The 12,446-nt window shown below is 37.8% G+C and overlaps 1 protein-coding gene across 3 annotated transcripts in view; it reads right to left on the bottom strand.

Annotated features, from left to right (window-relative positions):
- The window catches only part of KIF2A (kinesin family member 2A), a 79,731-nt gene that overhangs the window by 5,300 nt on the left and 61,985 nt on the right, over positions 1-12,446 (bottom strand). For all 3 annotated transcript variants that reach the window (XM_049864163.1, XM_049864153.1, XM_049864143.1), the window contains 3 exons: positions 11,805-11,955; positions 6,081-6,182; positions 431-566 (listed from right to left, as the gene is read on the bottom strand). In XM_049864163.1, the coding sequence (XP_049720120.1) occupies positions 431-566; positions 6,081-6,182; positions 11,805-11,955 (389 nt within the window). The remainder of the gene's footprint in view (positions 1-430; positions 567-6,080; positions 6,183-11,804; positions 11,956-12,446) is intronic.

Below are 12,446 nucleotides of genomic sequence, written 5' to 3'. Positions count from 1 at the left end.
TTCTTAAAACAAGCGTTCAAAGATGGCAACATGCACAGAAAGAAAATGTAGACCAGAGGTTATAGAAAGATGATCCTGAAGAGTCCTAATTCAAAGGAAATAATTCTTTAAAAAGCACTGGCCTACTTAAAGATCTGAGTGTGCGTGTGTGTGTAGAATTTACTAATTTGTTAAAATATCTTTTCTTCTTTAATAATAGCATAGCCTTCTCTTAAGAAAAGATTAAGATAAAAATCAAGACAACTAGAGAGAACTGCAAATGATACTCCATGTTTTTTAGGGTATCTTTGTCTTCATATCTCTGGAAAGAAAACACTAAATGGTGACCATAATTTTCACTTCAGAAGTCCTCTTGCAATATGAAATCCTCCCACTAATATACATACAAATACTAAGCAAATTTCAATCACTAAAATGAAAAAACAATTACCCCGTAGCTCAGTTAAAATGTCTATTTTTTGCTCAAGAATAGCTTCAAGTTGTGTGGCGTATGAATCTACATCGTAGTCTACTTCTTCAGTCATTTCTAGGAGAGCTTTTTCATCTTCTAACCATCGTATAGATTCCTAAAGGAACAAAAAATTAAATAACCCAGTAAGTCTCTAGGTTAAGGCAGAAACCAATTTACAAATTTTGTTAAACATAAACATCCTTACCATGGCATCCTCTAAAATATTAATAAACATTAAAGATTTCTATTTATAGATAGTAAAATTAAGGAGTATTTCCTTCATTCGAACACAAACACACATGATGGGCCATGCAAGCTGACTTAATTTTCCTGCTTTTATTCTACCTTGGGTTCAGCTTGTGGGGAGGGAATGACTCAAACACATAAATATCAACGAGCAAAGTAAGTGTCAAAACCTCAACAGCTATCCCTAAACAGGCAAAAAGGGAATAATAAAGCTACTGAGCAGTATGATGGGGCTATAGGGTCGCTATGAGTCAGAATCGACTCAACGGCAATGGGTTATAGTAACCTAGTTTGTCGTACTGTGCGGGCTTGTGTGTTGCTTGTGTGTTGCTGTGATGCTGGAAGCTATGCCACTGGTATTCAAATACTAGCAGAGTCACCCACGGTGCACAGGTTTTAGCTGAGCTTCCAGACTAAGACAGACCAGGAAGAAGGATCTGGCAGTCTACTTCTGAAAGGAATTAGCCAGTGAAAACCTTATGTTTACAGCAGTGGAACACTGTCCGATAAATTGCCGGAAAATGAGCCCCCATGTTGGAAGACACTCAAGAGATGACTGGCAAAGAGCTGCCTCTTCAAAGCACAGTTGACCTTAATGACGTGGATAGAGTCAAGCTTTTGGGACCTTCATTTGCTGATGTGGCCTGACTCAAAATGAGAAGAAACAGCTGCAAATATCCACTAATAACTGGAACCTGGAATGTACAAGGTATGTATCTAGGAACATCGGAAACCATCAAAAATGAAATGGAACACATAAAGATCAATATCCTAGGCACTGGTGAGCTGAAATGGACTAGTATTGCTCATTTTGAATCAGACAATCATATGGTCTACTATGCCGGGAATGACAGCTTGAAGAGAGATACCATTGCAGTCATCGTCAAAAACAGCATTTCAAGATCTATCCTGATGTACAACGCTGTCAGTGATGGGATAACATACCTACGCCTACAACGAAGACTAGTTAATACGACTATCATTCAAATTTACGCACCAACCACTAGGGCCAAAGATGAAGAAACTGACGATTTTTACCAACTTCTGCAGTCTGAAATTGATCAAACGTGCCATCAGAATTCACTGACTGGTGATCGGAATGAAAAAGCTGGAAACAAAGATGGATCGGTAGTTGGAAAATATGACCTTGGTCATAGAAACAATGTTGGAGATCACATGACTGAATTTTACAAACTCAACTTCATCGCAAATACTTTTTTTTCACCAACATAAACGGCAACTATATACGTGGATCTCACCAGATGGAATACACAGGAATCAAATCAACTATATCTGTGGAACGAGAGGATGGAAAAGCTCAATATCATCAGTCGGAACAAAGCCAGAGGTCGACTGCAGGTCAAACCATCAATTACCTGTATCCAAGTTCGAGGTGAAAGTGAAGAAAATTAGAACACCTCCATGAGAGCCAAAGTACAACCTTGAGTATATCCCACCTGAATTAAGAGACCATCTCAAGAACAGATTTGATGCGTTGAACACTAATGACCTAAGACCAGACAAGTTGTGGAATGACATCGAGGACATCATACATGAAGAAAGCAAGAGGTCATTAAAAAGAAAGAAAAGACCTAAATGGATGCCAGAAGAAACTGAAACTTGCTCTTGAACACTGAGTAGCTAAAACAAAAGGAAAAAAAATGATGAAGTGAAAGAGCTGAACAGAAGATTTCAAAGAGCAGCTCGAGAAGGCTAAAGTATGATGATGACGTGTGAACAGCTGGAGATAGAAAACCAAAAGGAAAGAACACACTCAGCCATTTCTCAAGCTGAAAGAACTGAAGGAAAAACTCAAGCCTCCAACTGCAATACTGAAGGATTCTACAGGGAAAATATTAAATAACACAGGAAGCATCAAAACAAGATGGAAGGAATACACAGAGTCACTATACCAAAAAGAACTGGTGGACGTTCAACCATTTCAGGAGTTAACATATGATCAGGAACTGCTGGTACTGAAGGAAGCTGCACTGAAGGCAATGGCGAAAAACAAGGCTCCAAGAGTGGACGGAGTACAAATTGAGATGTTTCAACAGACAGATGCAGCACTCGAAGTGTTCACCCATCTATGCCAAGAAATATCAAAGACAGGTACCTAGCCAACTGACTGGAAGAGATCCATATTTATGCCTATTCCCAAGAAAGGTGGTCCAACCAAATGTGGAAATTATCAAACAGTATCATTAATATCACATGCAAGCATAATTTTGCTGAAGATCATGCGAAAGCAGCTGCAGCAGTATATGGACAGGGAGCTGCCAGAAATTCAAGCCAGATTTAGAAGACGTGGAACCAGGGATATCACTGCTGATGTCAGATGAATCCCAGCTGAAAGCAGAGAATACCAGAAAGATGTTCACCTGTGTTTTGACTATCATAACAAATCACGGATAACATTATGGAGAATGGGAATTCCAGAACACTTAACTGTGCTCAAGAGGACTCTGTACATGGATCAAGAGGCAGTCATTCTAACAGAACAAGGGGATACTGCATGGTTTAAAGTCAGGAAAGGTGTGCCTCAGGATTGTATCCGTTCACCATACCTATTCAATCTGTGTGCTGAGTAAATAATCCGAGAAGCTGGGCTACATGAAGAATAGGGCATCAGGACTGGAGAAGGGCTCATTAACAGCCTGCGATATGCAGATGATACAACCCTGCTTGTGAAAGTGAAGAGGACTTGAAGCACTTACTGATGAAGATCAAAGACCACAGGTTTCAGTATGAATTACACCTCAACATAAAGAGAACAAAAATCCTCACAACTGGACCAATAAGCAACATCATGATAAATGGACAAAAGACTGAGGCTGTCAAGGATTTCATTTTACTGGGATCCACAACCAATGCCTATGGAAGCAGCAGACAAGAAATCGAAAGATGCACTGCACCAGGGGCAAATCGGCTGGAAGAAACCTCTTTGAAGTGTTCAAAAGCAAAGATGTCACCTTGGGGACCAGGGTGTACCTGACCCACGCTATGGTATTTTCAATTGCCTCATATGCATGCAAAAGCTGGACAAAGAATAAGGAAGTCCAAAAAAGAACCGATACCTTTGAATTATGGTGTTGGCAAAGAATACTGAACATACCATCAACTGCCAAAAGAATGAATAAATCTGTCTTGGAAGAAGTAAAACCAAAATGCTCCTTGGAAGCAAGGATGGCGAGACTGCGTCTCACATACTTTGGACATGTTGTCAGGAAGGATCAGTCCCTGGAGAAGGAAATCATGTTCGGTAAAGTAGAGGGTCAGCGAAAAACAGGAACACTGTCAATGAGATGGACTGACACAGTGGCTGCAACAATGGGCTCAAGCATAGCAGCAATTGTGAGGATGGCACAGGACTGGGCAGTACTTCGTTCTGTTGTGCTATGAGTCAGAACTGACTTGATGGCATCTAACAACAACAACATGGTAACCTAGAACTTGTAAGTTGTCTGGAATTAACATATCAGTTGGGGGCCTAAGAGTGGCGGGGCCAAGAGTTAACCCTAACTTCTGGATACTAGCTCTTCAATATTATTTTTACTATAAGGGACCACTAGATAGCCAATTTCAGGAACAGTCAAATGAATCCACTGAACAGTAGCTACTTACTGTTCAGAAATGCTACAAGTAAACTTCGTTTTTTTTTTTTTCTTTTAACCAATTTTAAATACGTGGAATTCATGAGTTTCATTTTCTAGCAATGTCATAAATCATATATATTGTTAACAAAGTGAGATTATTGTGAATCAAAGAGTTTTTTGGATATGAAAATGGGTGCTTTGTGGCTTTTTAGGATAGTTACAGTCTAAACTTTCCAAACACCAATGCACTTTAATGGCTAATTAAAACTAGACTGTGTATCACCAGGCAGAAGTGGTTAACCTATGTATAGGCATCTATTGGAAAGTGTGTGTGTGTGTAAAAATTAGAAAACATACACACACACCACAATTTTTTTCTTATCCTTCAGCTATACACTTAGTTTTTAAAAACAAAACCCTATTTTGAGAAATAACAGATTATAGTACGGAGTAACAGTATGTGGAATTGTTATAAGAATACTAAATTGAGAGTCAGAACACCCAGTTCTGCAAGCAACAGCTGTGAGACTCTTGTCTTTTTGTGACTTTACTGCAATACTTAAGCCTCTGAAGAGATTCTACTAATAAGGACTTAACTCTGACAGTTTTAATGAATGTACACCCTATTAAGAAATAGTGTTCTCATATATTTGAGCCCTTCATACAGGTGCTTGAATGATCTAGAGCTGAGGAGCACCTTAATATTTGCTCACAGATAAAGACTTCAACATCGGAGAAAGAATACAGTAAGGAAGACTGAGGTTTTTTTTTTCCTCAGGAAGTATCCATACTACAGGAAGTCATAAAAATCACCTTCTAGGATATTTTCTTTTTAAAAAAGGGTGAATAAAGGAGGATCGTACAGTGCTTTTAATAGATAAAACACAATAGCATAAATAGTAAGGAGTTACCGCTACAGGCAGGGACACAACAACCCTTACTCAGTCTGTCACAGACAGCTCAGTCATAGCACTAACTCTGCATGTCCTGAAGCAGTCGTCTTTTTTTTTTGCAAAGACTGACGCTTCTTCAACTGCTAATACCCTTTAGAACTTCTTCTTACTGCTGTCAAATAAACTGGCCTAACATGAAGAAAACGGTCGTGGGCCTGAGAATCTGACCACACCTGAGGCCAAAGACAGGATGATGACCAGACCAAGAGGGACCACCTGGGGCCTGATGCTGACTTAGCCTCAGGAGGCATGATGTAATCTATCATGGCCACCTGGTGAGGCCAATAAAGCCCCTGGCAGACAGTGGCTCCATGGTGCTTAGCAGATGGTGATGGCAAGCATCTGATGCTATAAGGGTAAGCGCGCCCTCTGGGGGACATGGAAGTTCTGTGCTGAGATCCCTCCCAAACCTTGCCCCGTGTGTTTGTATCCTTTTTCTGCTAGATTAAAGATAGCTCCTTTCCCTGGGGTTTGTGAGTTGTTCTAATAGATTACCAGACATAAGAAACAGAGGAGCAGTGCTGCCTACTGCCCTAGCCTAGGGTGAATAGGGATGAGAAAGAAAGGGCTGCACGGAGCAGCTGGGGTGTGAAATGACCAGGAAGAGGAAGCTTAGATTTCTGCAGGATGTAGTTGGCATGTGGAATGATCACAGCCTCCCTAGATTAAATTGATACAATTAGTGCAGCTAGCACTGTTAGCTAGAGAGAACCTTGACAGACAGTGCAACACATATAAACAAGTAGTTTTTAGAACAGCAGGATATCTGAAGAATTCTGAAAACTTTAATTCATTTAAAGAAACATTTTGATGACGGGTATTGTCTGACTTTACCTGGAACACTGCCCTGTGATCTTCTACAACTTGTTCTTCCATTTCTACCATTTGTGAGACAGCTTCATGGAAAGTAAACAATTGTGGAGAAACCTCTTCTTCCTTAAAATAAACACAGTTGAAAAAGATAAAGTTTGCACTGTCATGTTATACAGGTAGTTTTTCAATACCACTTGCAAAACTGTCATTTAGAATTTGAAAAAGTTTAAATGGCAAAGAGTACTAAAACACACATGAAAGGCAAAGCCACAATTTCTATGAGTCAAAAATATTTAACACTCAATAAGATAACCAAAATTTAAGCATATTAAGTAAGAAATTTAAACCTCTGGCTTTATTGCAGAATTACACTAAAAAAGTAATCTCTTTTGGATTTGGAATAGTGCAACTTTTCAAAAATACATTTATTGCCAGCTACAATTATACTCAAACATTCCCTCAGTATTGTCTACTTTTCAAAAAGGGATTGTCATTGTTTCAGTTACTTTATTTTCAACCTTAAAATAAAATTAACTACAAAAGCAAAGAAGTTTCCTGAATAAGCCAAACATTTCGAAGGCCAGAGTAGCAAGGGTGGGAGCTTGGGGACCATAGTTTCAGGGGACATCTAGGTCAATTGACATGGTAAAATCTATTAAGAAAACATCCTGCATCCCACTTGTTGAGTGGCGTCTGGGGTCTTAAATGCTAGCATGTGGCCATCTAAGATGTATCAATTGGTCTCAACCCACCTGTAGCAAAAGAGAATGAAGAACACCAAATACACGAGGTAATTATGAACCCAAGAGACAGAAAGGGCCACATAAATCAGAAACTACATCAGCCTGAGACCAGAAGAACTAGATGGTGCCCGGCTACAACCGATGGCTGCCCCAACAGGGAACACAACAGAGAATCCCTGATGAAGCAGAGCAGTGGGATGCAGACCTCAAATTCTCGTAAAAAGACCAGACTTAATGGTCTGACTAAGGCTAGTAGGACCCTGGAGGTCATAGTCACCAGGCTGGAACCATTCCCAAAGCCAACTCTTCAGATAGGGATTGGGCTGGACTAATAAGATAGAAAATGATACTGGCATGGAGTGAGCTTCTTGGCTCAAGCAGGCACGAGACTATGTGGGCAGCTCCTGTCTGGAGGGGGACAAAAGCTGGCTGAATGGACATTGGAATACAGGGTGGAGAGAAGGAGTGTGCTGTCTCATTAGGGGGAGAGCAACTAGAAGTATATGAAAAGGGGTGTATAAACTCTTGTATGAGAGACTGACTTAATTTGTAAACTTCACTTAAAGCACAATAAAAACAAAAAAAGAATTATAAATAAAATTTAAAAACTCAAAAAATTAAATTAACTACAATTTATACACACACGCACATACAGAAATGTTTTCTCACCAGAGGAGAGATATATATAGACAATTCTTTTATGACTGTGACATTCAAATTAATGTTCCAAAGGACTGTTGTTGTTAGGTACCATTGAGTCAATTTTGACTCATAGTGACCCCATATGATAGAGCAGACCGGCCCCATAAGGTTTTCTAGGCTGTAATCTTTAGGGAAGCAAATTGCCAGGTCTTCCCCCTGCAGAGATGCTAGGTAGGTTCAAACTACTCACCTTTTGGTTAGCAGCTGAGTACTTACCCACTGTACCACGAGAGCTCTTTTCTGGAGGACTACCTCTTACTAAAATATTTTTCAAAATTGGGAGACCCAGACCAGGGCTAATTTGCATGACGACTTTAGATAAATGTTTCAAATATTCACCTCAGCTAAAATACATTATATACTTGACATTATAATCTTAGAAGCTAAACCTGGTTCTTTAACATCTTACGGGAAGAATACTGTCTGAATCTATATAAATTAAGCAAATACAACTTAGATAATATAACCATAAGAAAACCCACAAGGAGGGGGAGAAAAATGATGAAATGGATATACTTTATAGCAAATGGAAAAAGCCAATTAACACAAAGCTCTGGCTCCTACAGGTGGAGTTTCATCACCTTCTGTTCTAAAATAGTATATTGGAAGTGCTTTTACTGACCCAGAATATATGATTGCGTGTATTTCATGGATGGTAGGAACATAGTTGATGATTTTTAATAAAGCATTTGATAAAGTCTTGTGAAATCTTAATTTCATAATTGCACTATACAATTTGCTTATCAGTTTTTACGGGTATCTCAACAATTCACAATTTTACTTCATTAGTAAGAAAACCACACAAGTATACAACATATCCACATTTTGACCCTACATTTAGTCAAAACTTCTCTGGACTAGCTATCTTTTTTGGGCTTCTTTCCTAACCCCTGTGTCTAATGAATTATTTTATTTCCTCAAAATGTGGCTCTAGTGATAAAGACAACCAGGTAGAAGTATACATAAAATTTTTAAATAACATTTGAGTAGGAAAAAATTATTTTTCAAATAAAATACACAATTCTAAATATACATATATATGCGTATTTTTGCTAAATTAAACATAAGTCAACATCTCTTTCATTAATAACCTACCATTACTAAAGGTGTATATAATCAAGTTGGTCAAAGAACTTTTTCATCTTTAGGAAAAGCTGCCTTTTATCAGGGCACGTAGGTATTTGCTCATATTCTCTAATAAACACACGCACACTCAATACACCTTTACTCATTTTATCTGCCCAGCTCATCTCCTAATCCTAAGAATGTCCTCTTTCTTCCCTTGCTTCAAGATACTATGCAAATTTCTATCCCTTCCATGCGGTATACTGATAATACTTTTTTCTATACAAATTTCTTCTACTTCTGGAATTCTAAATGCATTTGATTATGCTCTCATTTGTCTACCTATGAGTTTTATCCCTAGGACATGTCCTAGACTATCCCCTTTTAACCTACTGTTGAGACTTAATATAGTAATGAGAGTATGTACCCACGTCCCCATACTTAAATAAAGGTTAATGGTAAACTATCATCTTAAGATAGTTCCCTGGGGGTGGTGGCAAAGTTGAAGAAATTCACTCTCTCTCAAGCAGAACTCATGATGTTATGCTTAAAGCCTTTGGATTAGCTTTTGTCACCTAGCCCAACTCTTCAAATAAAGAAGCCCTGCAGATGCAAGAATAAAATGGAAACAGGGAGTATCTATCTTCTGCTAGTTTTCACACATCTTTGGAAAGCACCATATCTAGATACAACGCAGAGTTTAAGAGATTCCAAGAACAAATACAATCTCCTTCAAAACTTTTGGGGCAGGGGGATGGACTGAGGCCAGAAGGTCATTTTTAGTTTTTTAACTTCTATGGTTCAAAGTTTAGAATTCTCATTTTAAACCAGGTGCTATAGATTGAATTGTGTCCCTCACAAAATATGTGTTGTAAATCCTAACTGCTGTACTTGTGGTTGGAAACCCTGGTGGCATAGTGGTTAAGTGCTATGGCTGCTAACCAAAGGGTCTGCAGTTTGAATCCACCAGGCGTCCCTTGGAAACTCTATGGGGCAGTTCTGCTCTGTCCTACAGGGTTGCTACGAGTCAGAATCGACTCGATGGCACTGGGTATACCTGTGGTTATAATCCCATTTGGAAATGGGGTTTCTTTGTTATGTAAATGAGGCAGTACTGGTGTAGGGTGAGTCTTAAATCAATCTCTTTTAGGATATAAAAGAGTAGATTAAACAAGGAAGCACAGTTGGGGGAAGACAGATGCCAGACCACCTCACCAAGGAACAAAAGATGAAAAGAGGCAAGGACCTTCACTCAGAGTCAACAGAGAAAGGCTTCACCTAGAGCTGAACTCTGAATTCAAACTTCTAGCCTCCTAAACTGTGAGAAAATAAATGTGTTTGTTAAAGCCACCCACTTGCGGTATTTCTGTTATAGCAGCCCTAGATACTAAGCTACCAGGTTTTCTCAACTTCAGCACTACTGACATTCTTTGTGTCTGGTTCTGTTATGTGTATTGTAGGATGTTTAGTTGCAACCCTGGCCTGTATCTAGTAGATGCCAGTATCAATACCCCAGTTGTGACAACTAAAAATGTCTCCAGACATTTTACCTCAGGAGGCCAAATCACCCCTGGTTGAGAACTAATGACCAATGCTTCAACAATAAACAGTGATTTGGAACAAGGTAACAAAAAGTACTATGTTCATTTGTTACTCCAGGATATTTTGGATTTAATATCTGCTAGTAAGTATTAAAAGACCCTTGATGGCACAGTGGTTAAAGCTCTTGGCTGCTGTCCAAAAGGTCAGCAGTTGGAACCCACCAGCCCCTCCAGGGGCGGTGGTGGGGATGTGGCAGTCTGCTTCCATAAAAATTTACAGCCTTGGAAACCCTATAAGGCAGTTCTACTGTCTTACAGTGTTCGGTATGAGTCAGAGTTGACTTGACAGCAGTGGGTTTGGGTGGTTAGAGTATAAAAACTAGCTAACGATTAATTGTGAGGTAATCTAGGGGTATGCTTACATTAAATACCATGTTTATAAAGAATATTTTATTGCAAGTAGTTTAGCTGACATAAGATTTGGCCATGGAACAAAAAAGACCCAGATTTTAATCCTAGCTTCAGCACGTAAAAATTAGTAGGATCTTGGTCAAGTTATTTAACCTCTTAGAATATCAGTTTTCTCAGATATAAAGTAGGGATAATGATAGTATCTATCACAGAGTTATGAGCATTAAATAAGACAATAAGTAAGATGCTTAACAAACACTTATATCCCATAGTAAGCAATTAATAAATGCCACCTTTTATCATTATGAGAAAATTCTTACAATAGGATTCTTAATGGAGAAAAAATGATATAAAACTATATAAAAAACAAACACAAACCAAACCAAACCTGTTGCTGTCAAGTAGATTCTGATGCATAGTGACCCTATAGTACAGAGTAGAACTGCCCCATAGGGTTTCCAAGGAGCAAATGGTGGACTCAAAGTCCCAACGTCTTGGTTACCAACCGAGCTCTTAACCATTATGCCACCATGGCTCCATAAAACTATATAGAGTATACATTTTAAAATAAAGTTAAATAACTACATGCTTCAACTTTTACATCACACCCCTCTTCCCAATGTATTAAAAGTAATTACATGAAAACGAGTATTGTTGTGCTTTTTTGTTATTTCTTTATACCTTTCTATCATTATACAATTGGCATGTATTTTATTACTATTTTTTGAGTAACTGGTGAATCAAGTTTTTAAATTATAAATATCACTAAATACTTCAAACATACAGAAAAACAGCCAGATTTAACAAATATTAATGTTTTACCATATTTGACTTTTGATCTTTCTTAAAATAAATTACTGATATAGTACAGCATATTTTAAAAACATATGAATGTCTACAGTTTTTTTTACATGGGATATACTATGTATATAATTCTCTAACTTTTTTTTTCCACCAAAATTTTAAAATTTCCAAATTTTAATATCAGTATTAAAAAAAAAAAGTTTGGATCATGAGTCAGCAAACTTTCTTAAAGGGCCAGATGGTAAATATTTTCAGCTTGTGGGTCATATGTTCTGTCCCTGCTGCTATAGTGATAAAGCAGCACAACAACATATAAATGAGCATGGCTGTGTTCCAATAAAGCTTTGTTTATAAAGATACAGATAGCTAGTCCACAGGTCATAGTTTGCTGACCCCTTACTTAAATGATAGTTTTCAATTATTCAGTTCCACTACTGATAAAATGAAGTAAGATTAGACATTACAACTATGTCACTCACATTTTGTTCACAAAGAAGTTTTAAATCATCTCTCTGAGGGGAACTCCCCACACCCCACTGTGTCTCTAAGTCATCAATCTGACTTGGTGGATGGTGCATTACTGGACGAATATCACCAGCAGCAGTTGGATCCACAGTCAATTCTTTCACCCTATAAATATATAAAAGGCATCTGAAATTAATATAGACTCCTGCAGAAAAACAAGAAATATCAGACTATTCAATATGAAGTCAATTAACATATTGATGATGTCAGCTTTACAGGTCAAGTTTACCTGAAATCTGTGGATATACTAAGGGGATGTTTGGGTATATATTTTGAAATTTACCTAGGCAACTTTATAATTAGTTTAAATATAATTACTAATGCAAAATTAAAAATGAGAATTAGCAAAGTATATAGATTCAGTATTTTAGGGAAAATAAGAGACAATCGTTGCTATTAAATTATACAAACAGAAAAAACGTTAACCACGTAATTTAGATCAATGAATGGATCACTGCTGAAATCAGAGAATCTCATAACCCTTTGCAGATTTTTGGTGGTCATAATGCTCAATTAAAATAGCTGCATGTAATTATATTTGTTATATATATAAACATAATAGAACTTAACGTATAAGTTCTACTATTTAAAAAATG

The sequence above is a fragment of the Elephas maximus genome, chromosome 2 (genome assembly GCF_024166365.1).
Source record: "Elephas maximus indicus isolate mEleMax1 chromosome 2, mEleMax1 primary haplotype, whole genome shotgun sequence".
Lineage (NCBI taxonomy): Eukaryota > Metazoa > Chordata > Mammalia > Proboscidea > Elephantidae > Elephas > Elephas maximus.
Note: the sequence above shows the minus strand (reverse complement) of the source record. Positions and strands in the feature narration are given on the sequence as shown.